The sequence below is a fragment of the Euwallacea fornicatus genome, chromosome 11 (assembly GCF_040115645.1).
Source record: "Euwallacea fornicatus isolate EFF26 chromosome 11, ASM4011564v1, whole genome shotgun sequence".
Taxonomy (NCBI): Eukaryota; Metazoa; Arthropoda; class Insecta; order Coleoptera; family Curculionidae; genus Euwallacea; species Euwallacea fornicatus.
The window spans coordinates 3,918,096-3,944,015 of NC_089551.1; the positions used below are offsets into that span (position 1 = coordinate 3,918,096).

Here is a 25,920-nt window from a genome sequence, read left to right on the forward strand (position 1 = left end):
TCCAGCTACAAAAAGCTTGGTCGCCCTGTATAATACCATGTATTATTTATCACGCAGTTGCACACCCACGAAGTGGTAGAAGTATGTGCCAAAATCCTGTACCAAGTTGAACTGTCCCGAAGCACCTTGGAGCAAATGTGGGGGTTTAGCGTCGAAGCCGAATTGGTGGAGAACGCGGACAGGCAAGACGAGTTGTGCTGCTACGTTAGCCGAGTGGAGGACAAGAGCGTGGCCATGCAAAACGGTGCTTCCTGATATCCTTTCGAAAACATTTGCACTCATTCTAGACTTGTCAGGTATCATAAAAGGCGATGAAATAATGGTAATCAACGGCTCAATTGTCTCGGACCTGGACATGATGTACTTGGAGAGCGTTCTTCAGGAAGAACTCTCCCTGTGCATGATGATGCGCTCCTCTCGCACCGAACCTCCGGATATCACTGGCATGCTGAGGGCTACGGACGACATCATTGAGAGTCTGGTTTGTCCTCCGCCGCCCACAGAGCCCCCAGCGATAAGTGAGGAGATGATTTCCGGGCTTATAGTTCCAGCCCCGGGGAAGGACCGATATATTGGGGAAACCACTGAACACCAAGGCGCCTCAGCTGATGGTTCCATGAAGGTTTCCTCCAGAACTAATTCGTTTGAGATTGAGAACTTGTTGAAGAGTGCTGAACAGGTAAGCAATTGAGTTGCAATCGCCGATTATTGTGCAACTTTTATACTTTTACATTCTGAACAGTGTGACAAAACGAAGCTTTCTATCATAGCGTGACTGTTGTAGGTTACCGGTTTCTGCCGGTCTCCAATAGAGTCTCGAAAGTTGGCGAATCAAAATTCCCAAACCGTAATATCAACCCCTAACAGACAACTTTCCGATTCCGAGAAACTTCGGAAGGTCATTATGGAATTAGTCGACACGGAGAAAACATACGTCAAGGTAGCACTTTATGAGACAAGAGAAAGCCTCAATTCACCTCTTTCTTTTGCAGCACCTGAATAGTTTATTGGAGAACTACTTGGAACCTTTGAAAAAGGAGACGTTTTTGTCAAACGCGGAAATCAACGCTCTATTTGGAAATATCCAGGAAATTGTTGCTTTCCAGAGGCAGTTCCTAAGGAATCTTGAAGAAGCCATCGAACTAGAGCCCGATTTTCATAAGTTTGAATATCCGCATCTTTTCAAAGTAATAAGCAGCTGCCTTAAAAGTTATGCTTTTTTTCATGTAACTCGAAATTTTCCTACTTATTTCCAGAATATTTTGTTCTCCATCGGAAGTGCCTTCTTGTATTACGTCAATCATTTCAAATTGTATAGCTCGTTTTGCGCCAGTCATAGCAAAGCTCAAAAAGTTTTACATCCAAGTAAGCCCTAGTTCAATAGAAATTAAAATCAGGCGAGTAACCATAAACTGATTTAGATGAAGGAAATCAGGCACTTCAAGAATTCCTCATATCGAGAAATCCTAAGCAACAGCACTCTTCTACCTTGGAGTCCTATTTAATCAAACCAATCCAAAGGATATTGAAGTATCCATTGCTGTTGCAACAGTTTAGGAACCTGACTGAACCAAACAGCGACGAGCACCAGCACTTAGTCGGTAAGAGGTTTCCCACAGGTTTTTCTCATTACAGGTCTGAATGAAGTTGTAATTACAGAGGCTCTTAAGGGGATGGAGAAAGTGGCCGAACACATTAACGAAATGCAACGAATTCACGAGGAATATGGCGCGATATTCGACCATTTGTTTCGGCAGCATCAGAAATCCTGCAAGCAGGCGAGTACCTTCCCTTTTTGAGCTTTATTCCCTTCCAGTTATAGTTCGTCTAAATATTGAAGAAACTAGTCACAGTAAGTCACACCAAAATGGGTCAGAGAGAAACATGCATTACCATTACAGTGGTTCCAAATGTTACTGAATGGGCAAAATCAAACCTGCGTTAACTATACAGGGGATCTACTAAATGATGGCATTGATTTCAAGGGGTGATTCTTTATCACATTTTATTACCAGAAGTCCTAATAAACGTGTGTCCTGTCTTGCTTCGTTTTCGTGATATGGAGTGTCAAAGTTTAATTTTTTTTCAGCTTTTTATAAATATTTTCGATCTAAAGGGCAATATCTCGAAAATATTCAGTATTTTGGAGGCTTTCTAAGACGAGAAATTCATATATTACATCGGTTTTACCCCAATATATAGGGGACGCCACCTCCAGTAATTTTCTTGTGTTAAATTTGCCCAAACGTTTTTAAGACCCTGTATTTTAACTTCTAATAGATTACATCTTGTTCCCCCATCAGTTTTAACCAAAAAGGGTACACTTTATCGAATACTCTCAAAGCAATAATTTTAGAGATATCGACGATGAAAAATTTCTTTGCACATCATTTCATCAAAACATTAATTTATTAATAAACATGTGATAATAGCCCTCTACATATTGCTGTAAAATCGATATAATGTTTAAATTGCTCATCTCGGAAAACCCCTGTATACTGAACTTCGTGGAGAAATTGCCCTTACGTCCGAAATTATTCATGAAAAATTGAAAAAAAAACTTTGACATCCTGTATCACGAAAACAACGCAAGATAGGATATACATTTCTTAGGACTTTTTTTCATAAGACGCGACAAAGAATCACCCGTTGAAATTAATGCCGACATTTGGTAAACACTCTGTATATTTACAGGGTGGCGCACTGAAAAGTTTTCTCTCATTTTTTTTTCCTTGAAAACGAATAAATAAAAATATGTCCAGACATGTAAACTTTAGTTTTTAGGGGGACACATTTTTTTCATATTTACGCCCCTTCTGCTCCAACTCCTATGTGGAGGTGGCTATCACCCTTGAAATCTTAAATGGAAAGAGGGGAGAGCGGGTGATATCTTATTTTAAAAGGAATTGAATTCCCTTTGTAATGGTATCTTCCTTGCGTTATTTGGTCGATAAATAAAATGCATAAAAAAGGTAGTAATAGATAATAACATTTTGGAATTTCACTTGATTCTTCGAAAAACTTGCTATTATCAGTTTGTTTCTCGCAAAGGCAGATGAATTGAGAAAAAAGATCATATTGAGTGGCCCGCAAGATATCCTGATTTGTCACCACCGGACTTTTTTTTGTGAGAGCATTTGAAATCTAAAGTTTACGTAACCAAATTCAATTCTTCGGAAGAGTTGCGACAACGACTAGTATAAAAGTGCCAACAAGTAACTCCGAAATACTCCATAATGTTCGCGTACATTTCAAATAGTGCTTTCATAGTTAAAAAGAACATTTTTCATATTTAATTTACAAATGACAAGAAATTTTGTTATTTTTACTTTTCATTTCTTTATTTCTCTGGAACTATTTAATCGATTTCAGGAAGGAAAGTCCCACAACAAAAAGAATTCAATTCGCTGTAAAATAATACATCACTCGCCCCCCTTTCATTTAAAAATTCAAGGATCCGAGCCACTCCTTTGCAGGGTTGGAGCAGAAGGGGTGCAAATATGTAAAAATCGTGTCCTCTTGAAAACTAAGGTTTACCTGTCCGAATATATTTGCATTTATTCATTTACCAGAAGACGTCCCGGGATGGAATCTTCAGTTATTCAAAACTCGAGGGGAAAAATTAAAAAACGTGTATAATTTGATATCCTGATTAAAAAATGTGAAGTAAAGTTTTTTAATTGGAGATGGATTGGTCGGCGTGGTCACGTGATATGCCCTGCGAGATCGCCTGACTTGAACACTTCGGACTATTTTGTATAGGAGTATTTAAGACAATTGGTTTCTGCAGTAGAAATTGACAGCCAAAACAATGATTACAAAGAATAAATAATGGAAGCGAATACATTAAAAATAGACAAAATATGCAATCAGCATACGACTCGCTTATTTCGGACTGCTAAGCTTGTATCGGAGCGAATGGTGGTATTTTTGAGCACTTGTTATAATGATTTACTTATATTTATGATTTAATTATTAATTATATAAAATGATAATTGTTATTTTGTTATTATTAATAATAAAAAAAATTATAACATGCAGAAATTTTGAAGTGCAATAACTCCGAAACAAATGCCTGCCAGCAATAATTTTTTATATTAATTTTTAACCAGAATATGAAACTGTACACGTTCCTCAATTTTTCGCCTCGTATTCCGAATCACTTTGTATACATTATTATTTTATTAACTTATGCAGGCTAATTTTTTAGAAATAATCAGAATCACCGGTATCAAATTCAGAAATATCACAACTAGCTTGGATAATTAGGAGCCTTTTTTATCGTGTCAATAAAATTATCCATGCTCGATATTCGTTCGCCGTCTTTTACCACGTTTTATTACATTTTGCCCATGATAAAGATGTAACTTCCTTTGAAGCACATTAAAATTTACGGTTAATAAAATATTTTAACATTTTCTATACATATTGGACCACTGGACGGTGTGTCGGGTCTCTGGACATTTTTGATGTTTTTTTTTGTTTGGTTTATGTCGATAACTAATTTCTTCAATATCTAGATGAACTATACTGTAATACGGGCCCCATTATTTCAAAGCTCCATTATAATTCTACGGATCGCTACTCAGTTCGAGATTGATAGTTTATTTAATTTTTTCTTTCAATCTTTAACTGGTTAACTATGCTACTTATAATCAAGAGTCAATCCCCCTCACTTTTTGCTGGTCTTCGGCTAGGAAACCCCAGTAGGCATTTTATAACACTTTTTGCTCCCTAAAGAATGTCATATGAATCATATTATATTATGCGGACTAATTGTTGTAGACAATTGATCTGAGTCCTGGAGACTTGCTCTACTACGGAGGCGTCGAGTGGCTCAATATCTCAGATTTTCTCGGCAAAATCAAAAAAGGCCTTGAGCTGCACGCCATGTGTTTCGTCTTTAAGACTGCCGTTGTTTTTTTATGTAAGGAGCGGTTGCGTCAAAAGAAAAAAATCATGGTAAGTTCTGGTTATTTCCTGGCGTGTTTTAGTGCCCCTCGAAACATGTCTCTTTAGGGCGTCGCCTCAAAGGCCGCATCTTCTGAGGTGGAGATAATCAGGTACCAGGTGCTGATTCCAGTAACAGAAGTCCAAGTACGCGCCTCCTCGGCCAAAGACATGGATTCCCACTTTTTGTGGGAGCTTATTCACTTGAGAAGTCAATTACAAAGACGATCTGAGAAAGTTTACGTGCTTTCAAATAGGTAATGTCTTTATTTTCTTAAGGGATTTAATGGCGTAAATCATGTTTTTGCAGCACGGCCGAGTTTCGCAACGCCTTTCTTAAAACCATTCGCCAAATCATCAGGGAGTCGGTGAGAAACATGTCGATACCGTCAACGAAACCGGGTTCCGGCCCCGGAATCCTGCTCGTCACGGGTCATAAATCCGGAGGCATGGAAAACTTGAATAGTCACACTTTAGAACGACCAAAGCACCACATTATAGTTCAGGGCTCGCAGACTCTCGGCAAGCAGAAGAAAAATAAAAATCAAAGACTTTCTGCCGGAAATATCGACTATGCTAACGCCGAACAGGAACCGGAACATATACCGGGCGGTTTCCGGAGCAGAAGCAAGACTGTTGGAGACGCGGCAGGTGAGATTGGCAAAGTTTTAAATTCCGGTTTAAAGAAACTTGACAAATATTAGACGCAATGCATGAAAGAATGAATCACGACCGAAACGATGCGTCGATTAAATCTGAAGGCGAAGACGATTCCCAAGGTGGAAACTCTAAGCCTAAGGCCTCGCTAGGCAGGACGCCCAATCATCTTACTTTAAGGTTTGCTGCCCTTTCAAAGCGACGGAGTTTTAGAGTGTAATAATGTGTTTTCAGTACTACATCGACTCTATCAGCCGGGAGTACCGGGAGCCAAGCTCGGCTGATTCAGTCGTCGCATCCGCCAGAGAAATTTCACCCTGTTCAACTGGAGGAATTAGGTATTGTCTTGACTACTATAAGGATTTTAATTCAACTAATTATTTTGGACTAACGTTAAATAGGATCTCCAATTTGGAAGCCGAGAGAAACAGAGAGCACTCCATTCTCCTCGTTATCGAGAAAGTCGCGTGGAGATCTGAGTTCCTCGAGGAAGTCCCTGGTTAGCGAGGTGCAAGAGCAGCAATAGAGGGTGTCAACGGTAGGTTTCTTTTTATATTAAATTATCCCTTGTTAACATGTCACAAAAGGACTATATAATAAACGTATTTTATAGTTGCTGTGTTTATTTGTAGCACTGTAGACACAGGGCTACACAAAAGGGCGAAATGTTACCTCGCTTTTTCCCTCTTTATAAAGTACACTTGGGTACATGAATGTCGAATTGAATACAACACGTATTATCTGCGAGAAAAAAATGATTTAAAATACAGGGTGTTTATTAAGTACTTCTATCAACCTTAATGAGTAAATCTGTGCCAAATTTTAAGATAAAAAGTTCATTCGAACATGAGTTCGTATCGTCTTGGTTTTTGGGACAGAGATAGAGAGCTTCGAAAAAAAAAATTGTTTGGGATTTTCACTATATTTTTGTTCAGTAACACGTCAATTCGACCAAATTCTGAATACTGGAAGTATCGGTGATGAGAAACTCAAATGATTACTTGGCTTTTTGTTTAATATTAGAAGGCTTCATATACAGTGTTGTACTTGGATATATAGAATAACCATAACTCTTAGTATTTGTCTTTGAAAGCTGCCGTTTTGAAAAATAAACGAGTTTAAATTTAAACCTGCGTTAGAACTTTGTAAGTTGAATTATTAAAAGTTTCTGAAAAATAAGCGGAAAATGTATCTTTCATTGATCGAATTGTGATGTGACAAATTTAGATCACCTACAAGACTAAGATTGCGCTACTTTTGCAAATAAGTTAATAACATTTACAATAGTTGTTGAAAATGACTGCAATACATGCATCAATTCGCCTTAAGAGTGGTCTATAAACTCTTTCGAATATACCTAGTGTCTGATTAATAAAGGCACATGATTAAAATATCCTATTTCTTAGATCTTTTTTATTTGGGGCTGAAGTTTCGTAAACTAGTCACTTCAAGTGCTCCACAGAAAATAATTCAAATTTGGTGGTCTGGGAGGCTTTTTTCTGAAACCCTAGATGTCAAAAAAGAAGCCGATACGGGCCCATATTCATAGGAAATTTTTATCGTGCAATTGGTCAAAGGTTCACTCTTTAAAGTTTGTACAAGTGCTTAATAAACATCCTGTATGCAATATTAACATTCGCACATATAGCAAAAATCGCACAAATACCGGTGTCGCAAACACGTTGTTAACGTTCCAGATGTTTTCCATGATATAGCAGTTGAAGACAGTTAAATACCTTCTCTATTCTGTTAACAAAAGACCGTCTATTCTGCTATTTCCGGTCGTTTTTCATGGGGGAAACCAACAAAGGACTTCTTCTTCTTGACCTGTTTTAAACATAAAGACCGGGATCACTTCGTTGCCCGTTAAAGCTTTCCATCAGTTCATAAGGCGTCTCGTATAGGGCATAGCATTATAGATGCGACAAAAAGCTCGGACCGAATTGAACAATGTAAACGCGCAAAAACCCTCCATCCTCCATCATTTCCCGTCCCTTCTGATATCATTAATTTACTTTGGAGCATGTGCACAACATTTATTTATTTGCGTCTTTTTGAGTTTCATTATTTTTGTTTTCCGTAGATTAGAAACGGCCCACAAGCTTCACCGACCTAATACTTCGATGAGAAAAACAAAAAATTGTCATTCCAGAATGCATCTTAGTTACCTTTAGTTCCTAAATATTGTTTATTTAAATTCTGAATATTGAAAAATCTGTATTAGAGGCAAATAAGAGCAATGACGTATAGATAAATTCAACAAACCAGAAGTGAAATCGGACAGCGGTAAGTATGATTTTACTTACCTCTTCATTAAAAGTATTATCTGAATATTAATGAGTAATAAAATGTTAGAAAAAATTATTCAAAAAATTCTAGAACGGGGATTTTGGTAACGTTTGGATCTAAACATGCGAGAAATGGCCACTGAAACTTGTATAACACAGAGGCGTCGCGATATCGAGATTATTACCAAAATATTTTATTTCCAATGTTTTCACTCGCAGTTCTTCCTAAAATATTCGTATGAACGGCAAACAAATGACAGAAGCGTAATGATTTTTATTCTCTGAAATCAATTGCCAATTTTTTAATCATGGTAAAGTATAAGTCCTCCCAACAAAGCGTCTTTCTTAATTCTCCAAAAGTGATATAGTTGTTTCTAATCATCTCCAAACGACGCGATACTGCGAAATCGGGTAAAATGAGGAGAAATAACAAGGTGAATAACGAGGCTCTTATTGGCAGATTATATGTATATGTCTTAGTTAAAAAACCGATAAATTATCGGCTAATTTTATGTCAGCAAATTTTCGCCATTTAATTCATTGTCAAAGTTGAAACAAATTAATTGGTAAAATGTGCCTTAAAAAACGTAGTAGATGACCATCAACAGTTCCAAAAATTCTTACAGATATTACAGAAATATTTTCCAACGATGTTGTCATATACCGGGTGGGTTTTTTTTGCAAGTATTCCGGTTAGAATACTTGAAAACGGTTGGCTCTATACAGGTAATGGAAAAATTCAAGGACATATCTTTATAATGTGATGAGAGAAGATGATTAAGGGTGTGATAAACTTACTACCCTCTGCCCAATTCACCCTGGCAACCCTAATTCATTTTTATTTCAAACAACATAGGTATGATTACGACAAATCGTCGAAAAGTATTTTCATTAAGTTTTTGAATGGTACCAAAGCTTCCGTAATTCCGCTCTTAAATGTACTCGATAATGCCTAAAATGCAGAATTCATAAAACACCTAGGAGTATATATAATTAATTTATATTCATTTGGGAATAGAATTGATAATTAATTCTAAGATTTATTGTAATTAAATGAAAGGGTAAGATTTGCCGCTCAATATTTATATTTTTTTATAACATTCGTTATTTGCCATGAAACATGCAAATAAGCTTAACGTTTTCGACACGCATTGACAAAAGACTTCTTAGGAATTGCACGATACTCAGTACTAATTCGCTGTTTTAACTCAATTGTTTCTGGTTGGGTTGTGAACATTACAGATTTCAAGTAGTTCCACAAAAAGAAACCTAAAGGCGTGAGATCGGGAGACTTAGGGGGCCATTCTATCGCCCTTCTCTTCCCAATCCATGTTGCGGGGTGATTGTTATGCGACCAGTGCTTAATGGATTAAAAAAAATGTGGCGGGGCCCCGTCCTGTTGAAATTTCAGTAAATTTTCACCCAGTTGTAATTTTCGTCCTGCTGATGCTCTAGCTCATGGATTATCAAAAGTTCAGTAGCATTTTCTAGTAGTAGATTTCACCCATCTAATTACGGTTAACAAACAAACGTCGTATAATACCATCTCCAAAGATTTCGGTCTAAACATTCCGTTTTTGTGAATATTGAGTGCTTTCTTCTCTCATAGCATGAGAGTTTGAATCACGTCAGATTCTACAGTTGTGCCTATTGTGATTACCATTCCAGTAATATGTGTATTCATCACTGTTATTACGTCACCGAAGCAAACATTTAGAGGTGGTCAGGGTTGGTTGGTAATTAAAGTTTGGGTCACTTCGCTACATTTAATTCGTCGGTCTGCACCATCTTCAGTCAAGTTCTGATAAAGATTAATTTCGTATGGATGAAATTTATGGAATTTTAGAACTTTTCGGACTTATACCGTTGATAGTCCAGTTAAATTGGTGTTTGATAGATTGATGGATTCTGGGCAAATCGCCCGAGAACTTGGGTCTGCGTAAGCTCATTTAATATCTTAGGTTGACTCTTATTGGCGACAAAGCCAAAGCACAAGCACAAGCTGTTTCTTCAAATTTCTGTATTGATTTTCCGACGTAGGGAAGGCTGATGTTTCTTCCAATATGCCGCTGGCAAAATATTTCTATGGTTGATAAAAGACAACGATCCTCATCACCATAAATAAAAACGATTTCAACTGGTTTCGCAACTGAATAAACCACATTTCAATTGAAAATTTGCGAGAAGAAGCACAATGTGAAACTCAGATAATAAACGACGCCTCACTAAGTAGAAAAATATTCATTAATATCAACAAAAGAAAAATACCTCATTTTTTACATTTAACATTATTATTAATTCTTTAATAACAACGTGCATCGAAAACGTGATTATCATTTGTACACTTTACATGGAAAATAACCAACACCTATTATATCAAATTATTGCTGAGCGGCAAATCATACGCTTTGTTTAATTACAATAAAACTTTGAATTAATTATCCGGTCTCAATTATTCCTGATTGAAAACCATTTGATTGTACGTCTAAGTGTCTAACTCATGGATATTGCATTTTAGGCATTATCGGATACATTTGGGGGCGGAATTCCAAAAACTTTGGTACCATATATTGTATTAAAAATAAGTTATTGTCGATATGTGGAGCCTTATGTAGAACACGATATACAGGGTGTCTCAGAATGAGGGGATCAAGGCTAATCACATATTCCTTGGTAAAAAATATGTCGATTCATGGTGATATACTTATACACGAAATTGTCTCCTTCTGGAAATACAGCCCGTCAAAGTTTCATTTTTTTTAAATTTTCCAAATAAGTCGAAAACGGCTATATGAATTGTAACGAAATTTGGTGCATAGTCTTTCTGCTTTTCGGGACACATTAGACGAGAGCTATTATTCCAAAACCATCAGGGATAGTGGTCAATTCCTAGAAGGTCGAATATTAAATACACCAGAACTTTTTTATTTGCTCATAAAGACGATTGGTTTTTTTATGTGGAATTTCCGGTCTTTTATGCAACTTTTTTTCATCTCTTATTGAATTTTGATTTGGAGCCTCAATTAGACGAAAAAAATGTAATTCTTTATTTCGATTTTTGGAACCGCTGGGTAATTGACAAGAACACGGTCGCGAGCTCAGCTCATTCTTGACAATATCAGTGAACGCAGAGTCTTCAGATTTGGCTAGGTTTCATAGGTTTTAAAAAAGGTTTGAAGAATGTATACGGTTGGAGAAAAAACAGATATATTATTCACAGTGAGATTTTGCCAGGGAAATTATCATAAGAATGCGAGAGTTTATGCGGAAAGATTTCCAAACCGGATTGGAAAAAAACCTCCAGTAATTTGGCAGTTTTGCTGCTCAACGTCATGTATGTGGACGTTACAGGGCGCTATCGGTCGAACAAGAAGAAGACATTTTAGAGAATTTGGAGCAGAATGCCCATAACAACATGAAGAGATTAAAACTTCAACTTAACATTCCAAAAACATAGAAACAGCTGATGGAACGCGCAACTATCCAATGATGTTGCGAAGAATGAGTTTTAATTTTCTCCGACGTGTGAATTTTTATGCTCATTAACGGGGTGGTTATATTGAGCATTTATTAAATTAATTGTTTATAGAAATGTATGCTTTTATTTCCTTGTGAGGGCTCTGCATTCACATATATTGTCGAGAATGAGTTGAACTGGTGACCGCGTTCTTGTCAATTAACCAGCAGTTCCAGAAATCGAAATAAAGAATTACATTTTTTTCGTCCAGTTGAGACTCCAAATGAAATTTCAATAAGTGATAAAAAAAAGTTGCGTAAGAGATCGGAAATTTCACATAAAAAACCAACCGTCTTCATAAGCGAATAAAAAAGTTCTGGTGTAATTTAACATTCAACCTTCTAGGAATTTTCCACTACCTCTGATGGTTTTGGCCAAAAGCAATCGACATATTTTTGACCGATGAATATGTGGTTAAGTCTTGGCCCCTTCATACTGGGACACTTTGTATAAAACTTGGCAGAGGACAATAGAGGAACTTAGACAGGCTACCCATTTAGCATTTCAAAATCTACAAAGCACCCCATAGCATTTTTCAGTGAATTAAGTAAAATTATACAAATGTGCCAGCTTTGTATTAGAGAAAATGGCAACCATTTTGAACAAGGTCTCCAAAAAAATACCTACAATCTAGTGGTTTTTGGTCTTTAATATAAATTTAATAAAAATAGCTCTGTTCGGCCTCTAGTTTCTCAGGATTGAGAGTAGCGGTTTGCGAAAATCTGAGCCAAAATCAAATATTATATGTAAAATAATATCACTTTTCACTGGCAATCTAAAGCCTTTTTAAAATAATATAAATACTAACGTTCTATTTGAACCGAAGTGTCGATTATTATATATTTATGGACAGCTCTTAGTGAGCAGAATGCAACTAGCAATTAACATACAGGGTGTCCCATTTAAGAAGTCTCAACTCTGGTAATTTCTTTAAATATGGAGAAACCTAATAACAAACTGAGTACACCACTGGAATCTCAATTTAAAAAATTTGTGAGATTCCGCTTTTACCTAGTCGGTAAGTTATAAGGTAACTGAAATACGATAGATGTCTGAAAATGTACAATTTTCAATTTCGCCCGGTATTTCAAAAAGCGAGAACGCCCTGATACATCTGTTTGCGACATCGTGTGTTTTACAAAAAAGTGGTTCAGGTTTGCGAAAACTCCAACCCTCTAACTCTAGCAATAACGGTTCTTAAAAATGAACATCCCGTACATAGGTACGGTTCGAAAGATTTTTGAAGATATTTTCTTATTCGTATTTTGCTCAATACGCTAGGGAGAACCTAAGAGGAACTAACCTAACTACACTCACTTTCATATGAAATGCACCATCCAGTAATACTAATAATTAAGTCTCGTAACTTTGGCAAAATAATGCTTCATAATGGAGTATCAAATGATCAGACTTTCAGTAAAAAAGAAAGAATGCTAGTGGTTTTTTGTCATTGACCTTTTAGATTTTTTATTCAATTATAAATAAATAAAATAATTTTTACGTGGAAATATTAGTTTATTTTGTTGTTGAACTGTGAACAAAACATCTCAAAATGCCCCCAGTGAGACGGCGTCGAAATTTTTCCCACGTTTCGGATTTTGATAGAGGGCGAATTATCGACATGAAGGAGGGTGGACTTTCTTTTCGTGAGATTACCCGAAGAATGAATCGGAACCACATCACGATTGCGAGAATATGGTCTTCATGCTCTGAACAAAGGATTCAGCAACATCGTCCAGCTGGACGTCTTCCCCGTAGCAGCAATGCACGTGAAGATCGACTTCTTAGACGGACGGCCATTGGTGATCGATTTTAAACAACAATGTCTGTTGCAGTAGATTGGATGGGAGCTCTAAATCGTCGGGTGTCGATGGCAACAGTTTACAGAAGAACTTCGTCTTTTGGCCTGCATTCATATCGCTCAAATCTACGACTGCCACTAATTGCCCAACACCAAGCTCCCAGATTGGCCTGGTGGCAAGAACGAGTTGATCGGAGTCATGAGTGGAACAATATCGTCTTCAGTGACGAGTCGCGATTTTGTTTATGAATCAATGATGGTCGTAGAAGAGTCAGACGATACCGAGGTGAAAGAAAAAATTTGCAATTTTGTGAAAGGTGCCACACACCTTTAACACCTGGTGTTAAACTAACCTGGTGTTATGGTCTGGGGTGCGATATGTGTTGGTCGAAGATCTTCTCTTGTGTTCATTCCAAGCACCCTAAACGCACGTCGCTACATTAACAATATTCTGAAGCCAGTATTAGTACCCTTCATGCAAACTTTACCAAATGGCATTTTCCAATAGGATAATGCAAGACCACAGTGCGAACATTACTCGAAAATACCTGGAAGAAGTACAATTGGAAATACTGCCTTGGCCTGCGCGGTCACTCATCGAATATCTTTGGGACATGACGAGTCGCCTCTTCGAAATTTGCCGAAGCCTCCAAACAATGTGGACGACCTACATCATCTTGAGGTAGCATGGAATGAAATACCCCAGGAGGATATTGATCATTTGTTGCAAAGCATGCCGCGAAGAGTACGTGCTCGCATTGCCGTACGCGGCGATGTCACTCATTATTAATTTTTTAATTAACAAATATATCTTTTTACTGAAAGTCTGATCATTTGGTACTTCATTATGAAGCATTATTTTGCCAAAGTTACAAGACTTAATTATTAGTATTACTGGGTGGTGCATTTCATGTGAAAGTGAGTGTAAATTGAATAGTATTAACAATATTAATTACTAATTAACGTTAATATTCGCTGACATTTAACGAACAAATTTTCAAACAAACGATTTTTTAAACAAAATGACGTCATCATTCGAGTACAATCCGACGATTTAGTCATTGATAATTTTGAAAAAAATCATCTCTCATGTGTGTCAAGTCCAAGTAGGCTTTGCATGATTTGTAGACAAAACAGTAACGCTCCCGCAATGGCGTTGTCGCGTCTCAACTCGTCTCGCATATGTGGAATATCGAGTGAAATTTTAGGCAAATAAGTGCCAAATTGGCATTATAAATTAGCAGTTACTTACATAAAACCGTTATGTGTGTTCGTTTAGGGCACTTTCGCGTTTAAAATCGGTAAAAACACTATTTCCAACATTCGATTGGTTTGACAGTTCCGCGAAATATTTTGGAGGTTATGTTCGGGCCGCCGAGGACACTTGATGATTAGGTGTTCATTGTGTGGGATTGGAGACCAGTAATAGTCAGAAGTCGGGATAGAGCTGAATCTTAATGTAAGTACTGAATGTTGGTTGATACGAAAAGTGGAAAAAAGTGTGGAATTTCATTAATGAATATTTATTTTAAATTGTGTAAAAACGGCTGAAACTTGCGGAAAATAATCAACAATGTTTTATGCTTTTCCAAATGGTCAGATTAAACTCCGGTCATATTTTATTGTGAGTCTACAGTTAAATCTAACAGATGAGCATGGCAAATCCGTCAATATCACACAACTTTGGTTTTTTTTCATGAACCACCCTGTGTCTTCTTTTACATATGAAAAGATCTCTTTCTGGCTATTTCAGTGATTTTTGTCTTAAAGAAAACCTTATAGAAATACAGCAGACGCTCGACAACGTAAACTAATTCAAACTAAGTGTCGTTCGCATTATCGAAATATTTACATCAGCGAATGCGATTTAACTAATTAGCGATTTATTAAAGAAACTTTTAATACATACAGGGTGTCTCGTATTAATAAGCCATGAACAGGATATTTTTTTATGCGAAAATAATTAGATTTATTTAGACAGTTTTTTCGTTCGCACTTTATATTCGTCACACAGGTTGTTGAAGTTAGTAAAAAAATTACTTATGTTAATATCTTGAGTGTTTCTTAAGAGGTCTTAATGAAATTTTACAGTGATATATAGTTCTATGCGAAGCACATTATGTATGATTTGGATTCAAAAATTGAGAGAAATCATGAAGAAAGTGGGGTGTCGCGTATATGTTGTCCCCCCAACTTTTTTACGTGCGCCAATGGTGAATATATTTAGTTATTCAAATTAGTTGTTTCTTTGTCTGGATTTCATCATTCACGTAAAATTTTGATTACTTAGGAAGATATTTCAGCTTATTGTCCCCCAATACTTACCTTCTACAAGTTATTTATTTAATTGAAAGGAAAACGAAATTTTACAAATTGTACATGACACTCCGGATATTAGCACCAGAATGATTGATTTTTAAATAAAAAATCAAGACGTGTGCAACAATCATCACAAGTGCAACAATCATTAAATCGGCAATCACGCATGTTTTCGACCAACGTTTTTAACACAAATATAAAATGGAAGTCAAGTATTGGAGGACAATAAGCTGAAATAACTTCTTAGCAAGTTATAAATAAAAATTTTACCAGAATGAATAATTTAGAGAAAGAAATAAATGAGTTGAATAAGTAAACAAATGCACCATTGGCATTCCCAATAAAAAGTTGGAGAAGGGGGGACGTGTATATGACTCCCCTTTTTCTCCTTTGTTTCTCAACATTTATTTACCGAAATCATAGGAAATGTGCGCTTAATCGAACTATGCATCACTGCAAAATTTCATTAAGATATGTTAAAAACACAAAAATTATGAATAAGAGTAATTTTTTACCAACTTTAACAGCCTGTGTAATGAGTATAAAGCGTCAAAGAAAAAAATACCTTAAGAAAGTCTGACTATTTTCACAAAAGGAATCTCCAGCTAGCGGAACGATCTAATAATACGAGACACTCTGTATATACAGGGTGTTTGGTAAAACGGTATATTTTTAACTGCAAAACTGAAGGGGTCATTTTGATTCTGCATAATCATATTGACCCTTATAAAACGTCTAAACTTTTTTGAAATATTGACTCTTTCAGATTTTTATATGAAATAATTGAATTAATACAATTAAGTTCACTTTTTTTTTGTATTAAATATTTTCCGCTCTCGGAATAATTTTTTATTAAAATACCCTTAAATGAACGTTTACAAAGCAAAACAACAATTAATTAAAAATTATTATTAGAAACAATTATGTGGACAAATTAATGTGTTAAAATACTTTGGTTTCAATTTATCCTTCCGATGAAAAAAACTTTCCAATGCAGCGCTAAGTCAAGAAATTTAAATAGTCTTAAAAACTTCTCTACTGTATATTTCTTCAAATAATATACGACACTATGGCAAAATTATAGTTCACAAAACTAAAAATAAAAAAATATATTACTCATAGTAAGAAAATAAAGGACTTTAAATTTAAATAAGTACATATTAATAATTTTAAAATTTATAGCGTTAGTTGTAATTTAGACAAACTGGTTTTAATTAATTTTCTTTTCAAAATGAGACCCTTCATTTCTAGGCCATTTAGCTGCTTCATCTACTTTGCCCTTCCGACTCATTCTCATTAGTTGATATTTCAAAAACCAAGAGACTTTGTATAAGGATATACAGGATGTTACTTAATGATAGGCCATAGTTCCAAGGACGCATTCTTAAACTAAATTTAAATAGAAAAGTTCATATACAGATGTGTCCTAGAAAGTCTAATTTTCAAGATACAGTGTCAAAATAAAAAAAAAAAAAATTTTAAATTAATATCTCAAAGATCGTTTTGCTGATTTTATTAATATTTGACTCTGTTGGTCATTTTAATAAATTTCCACTAACTATATGATAATTGTGAGTTCCGATGGCGTTTCGGGGGGCAGTCTTACCAATAATGTTAACGAAAAAAAATACATGCCACTGATTTTTTTTTAAGTTTTGTATTTTTTTTTTTGAATTAAACAGCTAGAAGGACAACTTTTTTGTGTCTTGTTATTATTTCGTATCTTATTGCGTTTTCGAGGAAAAAATAAAAACCAATTTATTGCATATCGAAAAACTATTGAAACAAAATCAAGTTAATTTTGTTCGTTGCACGGTATGTACTTATAAGCCATTTTTATAATCTAATAAATAAAAAGTAATAACAATTTAACATAATATTCACAAAAAATGTAGGAAATGGTCACTTCCGCTTCTATGCAGACTCCTGCTGTTTTTCTCGTGGAGTTTAAAATTAATAAAAAAAAACAATATATTTTTTAGCTTTGAGACCCTTCATCTGGAAAACTAGACTTTTTAGAATGTTTATATGAACTCTTCTATTTGAATTTAGTTTAGGAGTGCGCTCTTGGAACTACTGCCTATCATTAAGTAACACCCTGTATATGGTTATATAGATTCACAATGACCACATCTACCTTCCATTGACGACTTTCTATCGTTCTACCAAACACTATATGTCACAAAATAGTATTCTAATAGTGATAAGTATTTTTTAATTTCACGAAAAATAATCTAAAATTTTAGTCTGCGTAGGTTGACGCTTAACATTGTCTTCCAATGCTTACGCCCGCAATTTTCGAAGAACTGAAATATCCTTGTATGACACTTCTTGTCGTTCAGCCCAATCTAAAACTTGGTTAAAACTGGCGTAGCTTGCACGTCAGTCGCTACACTTCTAATTTCAAAGGGACTGTCCTGATCGTCCTCACTGTCTATATCTTCATTCTTATTAACATCATTAGTCTGCTTGTGTTTGTTCCATAAAATAATATTAGCTGTAATGCAAACAATGTTGAGATTCACTATTTACAATAAATCAAGAACATCTAATCATGCACTGACAAGAACATCAGCATTGGATCGCAATCGTTGCCCAATTGCTCTCAACTGAACATAATCTTCATCTTGATCGTTGGTATAAAAGAGAGTGTTACAACATTTTTGAATAGTTTACTGATTAACTGCATTCCAGGCCATATGTAAATTTAAATCACTTTGTCGTAATGTTACCTGTCTCAAAGTCTCAAATGTTTTCAAGATTCTTTGATAAGGCAAACGACAGTAGAAATTTTTGGTAGTCTAGTTTGGTGAATTTTATCACGTTCTGGTCCATGGGTTAAATTAATGGAGTTACGTTGGGCGGTATGTAGATAACAAAAATTGACCCGTCTTCGCTCTTCAGTTGCTGCTCTGGAGGATGACTTGGTGCATCATCTAATAGTAACAACGCTTTTATTGGAAGGTACTGTTTTTTTAGAAATTTTTTACCTAAAAATTAAAAATTTTCAAATTGTGGGCATATGGAACATTTGGGGTTAAAAATTAATTCATTGTCATACAGCGGGGAAAAAAGCGTTTGTTGAACAATTGTAGGGAAACACTGGTGGTCATCCAAGCGGGTTTCGAACAGTCATAATCAAGAGGGATAATAAAATTTTTAATTGAGGACAGATTTTTTGCTTTTTCTATTATCGTTGGCTTTATTTTATGTGTCGCCAAGAACTGTGTGTTTAAGCCATCGTTCGTTTTTCTTATTGATATAGTATGAATTTTATGTTTATATTGAAGCAACATTTTTATTATCACGTATTTACATTGCCGAGCGTCTGCTGTATCAATTTTTTTCAGCAATCCGGCCTGATGTCCACTATGAGTAATGTTTAATTTAACCTTACTAGCGGCGCCCAACTATGTTCAAGTTTTCGATCGATTCTCCATCTAAAGTCGATGAGTTAAGATTCAGGGATGATTGAAGATTTTATGAAATTGCGATTTGATCAAATAAATTTAAACGAGCATTTAACGCTTGAATCTAAGTAAAAGTAACTAAGTAAATGGCTAATTCGCTTGAAATCGAGGCGCCCTCCGTCCAGACTTCGCTCTAATGATGGATGATCTAAGACAAAACTTCAAATTTTTATTAAAGGTCAAAAGTTAACAATGTTTGTAACGGAAAATACCAACAAGAAACCTATTGCAATAATTACATTAATAATGCGTATGAACTATTCAGATCCATTCTTTATTCGCTTGGAAAATAAAATATGTACATATGTTACTCGAAGTAAAAGGTCTTTGTTGTATTTCGCCCAGTGCAGCCTTCGGCTGCTCTTCAACGCTCTGAATCCAGCACAAAAAGACCTACTTTTGTGCTTAATAAATTCGTTATAAAATTCCGAAAAGAAATCGAATAGGTGAGTAATAAAACAGGACTTTATAAGTAACAAAGCAATTGGCCCAAAATCAAGTTACTTTTTTTGTCGATAAGCGTAATTTTCCGCTGGTGATATCTGGTGCTATAGTGACGCTAACAACAGCTTGATTTACGCCCTCTGACAACATTGTTCCTATTCACTTGTGTCGGTAAAGTAGATATTTTTACGTAAATATTACAGATACTGTTTCACGGAATGTGTTTCGCGTTTTACTAATAGATTGCGCTACCATGATTCTGATCTTGAATATCAGTCTATATTACGGGTATTTAGACAATAGAGAGTAGCCTAGATTATGAGGATTACAGTGAATGAATATCATTATCGTCACGGGAGGAGATGATGCGATTACTAGTATTTATTAGTATCCATTGATTACTGGTATCAAAAATAACTGTTTAGGTGCGGAAATTTCCAGTGACTAATCATTAATTCACGCAAACAGAGGTTTTAAAGAAAATTGATATACTTTGCCTCTTTTCCAACTAAATTGAATAGTTTCCCTTTTATTATATGACGAGAAACTCGCACGAACTTGCGAGCTGAAAATAACATTTCTTATGTTTTTAATAAAAACACCTGGATTCGAAAATGTTCACTTTTATTTCACCTTCATGTGTTCGATAATATAGATATACATACGATTACTACAAACGACAGTTTTACGGAATAATACAATAATTTAGGCCATTGGCTTTGTTTCTCATCGAACGAAAACCTCCGGCTCAGACTTACCCGTACAGTACGTTATTTGTTTAATTTAATTAATTTTTAATGTAATATTTGAAATAAAACATGTCTTAATAGCTCTACAGGACATTCACGGCCGATCTAATCGGGGTTCGAAGGATGAAAATGGTCTGGCACTTCTTGATTTGGGATACGAAAGAGAATGGCCAGAAAACATAAATAAATCGATAAAGCTGCTTTGTACCTAAAACTTATCGATACTTTCGCCTTTAAAACAAATAGATAACTAGTGCATTATTTGTTATGGGATATCAATTTTGTCCTTTAACACTTCAAAAATCAGCTAGCTACAATTATAATTTCACATATGCGCAAAGTACATTCAGTATAATATATAAGTAGGTATTATTGCAAGGCTCCCGACACAGGCACCACATTTAGTTTAAAAAGAAATTTAAGACCTCACAAAATACAGTCTTATCACAGAACAAAAAAAAGTATAAAAAACAAGCTATTTTCTACAACAAATTATCCTACAAAGTTTACAGGGAGTTTTTGTGAACAGTCTTATGAAGCCCCAGCGTACTGTATTACGCTATACCTCACTGGCGACAAATCCATAGTTGTGTTCTCCATCGACTTCTGGATCATTCTCGATCTTTTTCTTGGAGGTAGGCTTAGCTCAGGGTCGGGGGAAGCCGGTGGAGTAACCGAAGGTGTCGGCGACACTGGATTAGAGTTGGGCGGGGTCATTGCCCGTTCCTCTTCAGAGTAACTCATTTCATCCATCGCGAGGGCGGCCTCCACCCTCTTCCGAATTTCGTCCCCGTGAGTGAGAGGAACAATAGGTGCAGAATTCGTACTGAAGTACGGGGAGTGTCTTAAAGGTTGGGTCGCGGGAGACTTCATAAAACTCAGGAAAATGTCTTGGTTCGATGCTGCATAAAATTCCGCGTTTTCCCTGGCAGTTGCTGCGGCGGCCAGAAGTTCAACTCCGGCAGAGGTTGCTGGATAAGCCGTTTGAAGGTACGGTGGCGGAGAGGAATACAAATAGTACAAGTCCTCAGACTCCGGGGATCTTTGTCGTGATGGACCCAATTCATCTTCCATCGAACTCTTGGAGTTCTCCTTGTCGCTCACTCCAGACTCGCTGGACGGATTGGAAGATGGCGGCGTGGGCGGTTGTGGGGGATGTTGGACCGCCACTGATACGCTTTCTGAATGGCTCTTAATGTGTGCTTCCATGTTCTTCTTGGAGGTAAAGGTGTCATTGCAAATGGTGCATTTATACACCTTTTCCCCGTAATGCGCCACTTGATGCAGCTTCAGAACGTGGTTATAACCAAAAGATTTTCCACAAATTTCACAAGAGTAAGGTTTTTCACCCGTGTGCGTTCTGGAATGAACTTTCAGCTGCTTACTACATGTAAAACCTTTTTGGCATACAGTGCAAACGTAGGGCTTCTCTCCAGTATGAGTGCGCATGTGTATCACCAGTTGTCCAGACTGGATAAAGGTCTTTGAGCACACCGTACACTTGTGGGGACGTTCTCCAGTATGTATGCGCATATGTCGGTGCAATTTTCCTGAATGTTCGAATGCTCTGGAACAGACTTCGCATTTGTACGGCCGCTCTTTGGTATGGATGCGTCTATGGACACTCAGGTTTTCTTTCACACTGAAACTTTTGTCGCAAAATTCGCATCTGAAGGGCTTTTCTCCGGTATGAGTGCGGTAATGACGAGTTAAACGAGCAGGAACGGCAAAAGTTTTCGAGCAGATGTTGCAACGGTACGGATCTGGACTTTCATCTTTGAGGTGGACTTGGCGCTGGTGCGCCTGCAGGGCCGATTTGGAAGAAAACATTTTGCGACAGGTGACACACTGTTCAACTTCCTGATGGGGCTTTTGCTTTTGGTCTTGGGACGGGAAAGCTGGCAAGGGCAAATCGGGACTGCACACCAGCTTTTTGACCGACAGATCGTCGCTAGAGGAGGGGTGGAGGGCGGAGGGTACAGGCAATGAAGTCTGGCTGTAGAATCCAACCATTTCAGGCATTGGCCAACGCTCTTCTGAAAAAGAAACACTTACATTTAGTATCATAGAAAACATTCGAATGATTATGTTGAACCAAGCACAACGCACCTTTTTTATTTTCATTTTTCGTTGGCGCGCAACGCACGAATAGATCGCGAATCATTTTTTGACTGAGGACTTTCTCCTCCTCGACCTGTTCCATATTTTCGGGTCTGTTACAGGCGCGCACCGGACCGCGGAAAGGCCTCGGATCGACTAAATGCAACGATTGTGCGTAGCGGACGACGTATAGAGAGGGAAAGACGGCCCCACCCGATGCGTGCGCTGTGAGAGGGCAGGGGGGCCAAAACGACACGGTTTTTGACCCGGGCCATCTTAGTGTTGTTGGCGAAACGCACATTGAGAACTCCGGACAATGACCTGATAGGCATAAGGGCAATGAACCCCAAATTGTTTGTTGGGATACGGACACGAAGCAAAAACAGTTCGACTTCCGATTAAAAGTTCATGAAAAATTCTACAGATGAGAAATGTGTTTATGCCTCGTCGTTAATCCCGTCGATCGCATTCTTTTTTAATACTGTCACTTATTATGGATCTAATATTCAATAACGTCATTAGCAATTTTGTACAACTTATATAAAATCGGTTAGTAATGATCCACTTTAACGCTCAGTTTTTCAATTGTTTTCCTTTAATACACGATTTTATTATAGGTAGCTACAAACACAAGTTCAACAGAATAGCGTATTGTCCTTTAAGATTACTTAATAGAGAAAAATAGACATGAGAATATTCTATTCTTGGTGCCTGTTTTTCTACTTTGTGTCATGATCACTTCATGGAGTTTGACGTTTTCGAATAGGCAAAACGGACATTTCCACCAACAATACCATGAATGGCGAGTCGTATTCAGGTGTCATTGCGTAACATTTTGTGAAACAGCAACAATAAATTATTTGTTTACACTAAACCCAAGTTTTGATTTTCTTCAAGAGCCATGACGAATATCTGAGAAAAAAATTAATACATTTAATGCTTAAGTAACTATTATGAATTATTCAGTTGCTCCTTAATTATTATTTACATAGTAATTAGTTCCGCTTTGGAAGGTAATGATAAGGTTAATCCAAACTGGGTTTTTTATTTAATTTTCAGTAATCATCTCAACTCTCTTAATATGACCAAACGACTTAGGCGGTTAGGACGGCCACCGGGTATATCAAACGGCCTCTAAGGGGCATTTCCGGATTTACGTTCTTAGCCATTTTTCCTTATTTTGATTTAAGGAAATTTTAGACGTATACGTACATCTCTGTAATGCTGTTTTTGCCCGAGCAGGTTTTCATCTCGGAAGGGGCGCTTTGGGAAGCCCAAAGCATTCCTCTTTAAACCGCTCTCAGTCCCAAGCCGTATAGAGCAACCGCCCGCTCTCTACGACCACCCAAGTTTAGTTGCTTTTTTTTTTAATGCATTGTAACTCACACCGTTTCGGAAGTAGCAATAGTGGACATACCTATATGTACATTTTGTTTACCTAACATACCTATTAGAAAGTGAAATCCATGGCCGATTGATTTTCAGACCTGGAAATCAGTTCGAAAATCGACTATTAGGGTGTGACAAGGAAAATGAGGTAATCATACAATAGGATGTTTATGGATGGCGAGTGTCGCATGGGCAGCTTGTATACGTTTGCTGATTTGCTGCGTTCCAGATTCTTAAACATTCATTGAAATAACATTTTTTTTTTTCAAAAAAGGGAGAAACTGCGTTTTCAAAATTTTGGGCAGAGCGCGGGCCGAAGGTCGCTGAATGCTGGACATCAGTTGGCAGCTCTGGTGGAAGGTAGATATCCAATGTCAAAAACATGAACCTCGAACCAAGTCGATTGAATAAACCAGCATATTTTGAATCGACATGACGGATTAAGAAATATTTTCGTGCGGTCGACACCCGTGGATTGTTCAATCTCGAAAACAACGCTACACGAGCGGCAGTGCATCCGTCGCGGCGAACTACTGCGGCTTTTCATATTTCGTCGATCTTTAGGATGCGCCCGTACAACGCTGAACGCCACGAGCCTCCCGACGCAGTCATTCGCCTCCACGTGGCCTCCTTGGCTGATTTTTTTTCAACGAGCGCCGACCTCGACAACCCGATATGAGACGTAGGTCGCGGGTTGCGTTCCCCCCATTTGCGTGCCTGGTTGCCAAATCTATCCAAATTACTTGTTTTTTTTTTTTCAATTGCAACGTTTTTCCATCTATGGAATTACAATTGGAAATTATTGTTGTTTTGAGGCTGCCGTGGTGCAAGTAATTTATAGTTGGTTTTAGCGTGGAGTGTAGAAGTTCGATCAATTTTTACTTGATGATCTTGGACATTTTCAAGCAGTAGTAAAAAATTATCTACCGATCCGCACATTTGTTGTTTTTGATACATTTTAGTACGAACTGTTACTGCCATTTCAAGACATTGTTGAAGTTGAAGATTTAATTAGAAAGTTTCTGGGTAAATTTAAATCAACTCGCTCTATCTTAGTCAAATAATCTGCACTATAACGCTGACAACAATTATCCGATTGGTAAATCTATTGAACAATCGTCATCCTACCCGCCTTCAAAATAAGTTAACGCAATCACATTCAATGGTACAGTGTAGTTATGATTGAGAAGGTAGGGAAATGGAACGGGTGAAGGTGGCAACGCCGCCGGGCGATTCCTAGAAATTCGATGGAAGTACGTGTTTCGCAGTGGGTTGACTGTGGAGAATCGCTCATTAGGCAATTTTTCGCATTTGCAATTTTGCACTTTGCACAATATTCGACTTCAAAAGTTGCGAGTAACTTCGAAGTTATTAATATAAATTGCAGCCGCGTTCCATTTTGTAATTGTATACAGAAAATAGGGAAATACCTAATTTAAAAGATTTTTGATCATCATTCGAAAAAAAAACATAGATGTTGAATCAAATGGAAAAAAATCGCAAAATATACTTAAATACTTACAATATATTCCTGATGATGGTAGTAGGTCGCTTCCCTTCGAAACGTCGAAAACCATCCAAAATATCTCCGAACTCACTTAAACACAACAGTTTATTAAAAGAAACTAATGTCAAAGTGACACCTAAGTCACTGCGTGCAGTATACTGAAAGTCGACAAGATTGTTGGGGAGGACTTTTAAATTTCAACCACTCTTGTGAAGGCCAAAATCTGACTAAAATGTTTACTGACGGTGCCGAGCGCGAGGTCGAGAGCGCCCGAACACGTTCGGTCACGTTCCCCCCTCGCCCGCCTGGCCCCCTGATCGCCTACCGTGACCTGTCCCAGAGTTTTGCGGCTCGTGGAAGTCGGCACGTGGAGGCGAATGACTACGGAGTTTGCCTCGTGGCTTTAGAAAGTTGTTTTCGTACCCAACGTTATTATGTCGTTGTTTTTCACATTCGACAATTATTTTTTCGTATAGTTAGCGACAAACTAGAATCAAAGCTGTTCCAGTCGAAACCAGAGCTATTGCAGCTATTTTGCATATGACGAGAACCTTTAGCTTTAGGCTATTGCCGTTGGTCAGGAGAGCAGCTTTACCGATTTCACGTTAGGCTGGGTCTGGCCTACTTTCTTTTGTCTAGTCTAGACTAAGGACACTACATACACTGTTACCACTATTATTATTATTTGCTCCTTGTTTGAAGCAGTGACAGTAAAATTGCCTTCATATT

The 25,920-nt window shown here is 37.1% G+C and overlaps 2 protein-coding genes across 10 annotated transcripts in view; one reads left to right on the forward strand and one right to left on the reverse strand.

The window, feature by feature from the left end:
• Positions 1-7,820, forward strand: part of sif (still life) — a 51,637-nt gene extending 43,817 nt beyond the window's left edge. For 6 of the 8 annotated variants that reach the window (XM_066287881.1, XM_066287883.1, XM_066287885.1 and 3 more), the window contains 13 exons: positions 58-244; positions 297-679; positions 785-940; positions 993-1,187; positions 1,257-1,365; positions 1,422-1,601; positions 1,660-1,778; positions 4,786-4,962; positions 5,020-5,207; positions 5,261-5,601; positions 5,655-5,787; positions 5,842-5,945; positions 6,009-6,219. In XM_066287881.1, the coding sequence (XP_066143978.1) occupies positions 58-244; positions 297-679; positions 785-940; positions 993-1,187; positions 1,257-1,365; positions 1,422-1,601; positions 1,660-1,778; positions 4,786-4,962; positions 5,020-5,207; positions 5,261-5,601; positions 5,655-5,787; positions 5,842-5,945; positions 6,009-6,133 (2,397 nt within the window). In that variant the 3' untranslated portion in view covers positions 6,134-6,219. Of the gene's footprint in view, positions 1-57; positions 245-296; positions 680-784; positions 941-992; positions 1,188-1,256; positions 1,366-1,421; positions 1,602-1,659; positions 1,779-4,785; positions 4,963-5,019; positions 5,208-5,260; positions 5,602-5,654; positions 5,788-5,841; positions 5,946-6,008; positions 6,220-7,690 lie in introns of those variants that run through there. The other 2 variants (XM_066287882.1, XM_066287884.1) reach the window with 2 other exon arrangements.
• A 12,233-nt stretch (positions 7,821-20,053) lies between these two features.
• LOC136342274 (Krueppel homolog 1-like) lies at positions 20,054-25,429 on the reverse strand. 2 transcript variants are annotated; one of them, XM_066287927.1, is made up of 2 exons: positions 25,207-25,429; positions 20,054-22,231 (listed from the first exon to the last, which is right to left on the reverse strand). In XM_066287927.1, exon 2 carries the CDS (start codon positions 22,215-22,217, stop codon positions 20,727-20,729), a length of 1,491 nt encoding a protein of 496 aa, XP_066144024.1. In that variant the 5' UTR covers positions 22,218-22,231; positions 25,207-25,429; the 3' UTR covers positions 20,054-20,726. The 2 variants fall into 2 exon arrangements, with proteins under 2 accessions (XP_066144024.1, XP_066144023.1); XM_066287926.1 differs by lacking the exon at positions 25,207-25,429 and adding an exon at positions 22,305-24,270.
• Between the last annotated feature and the right edge of the window lie 491 nt (positions 25,430-25,920).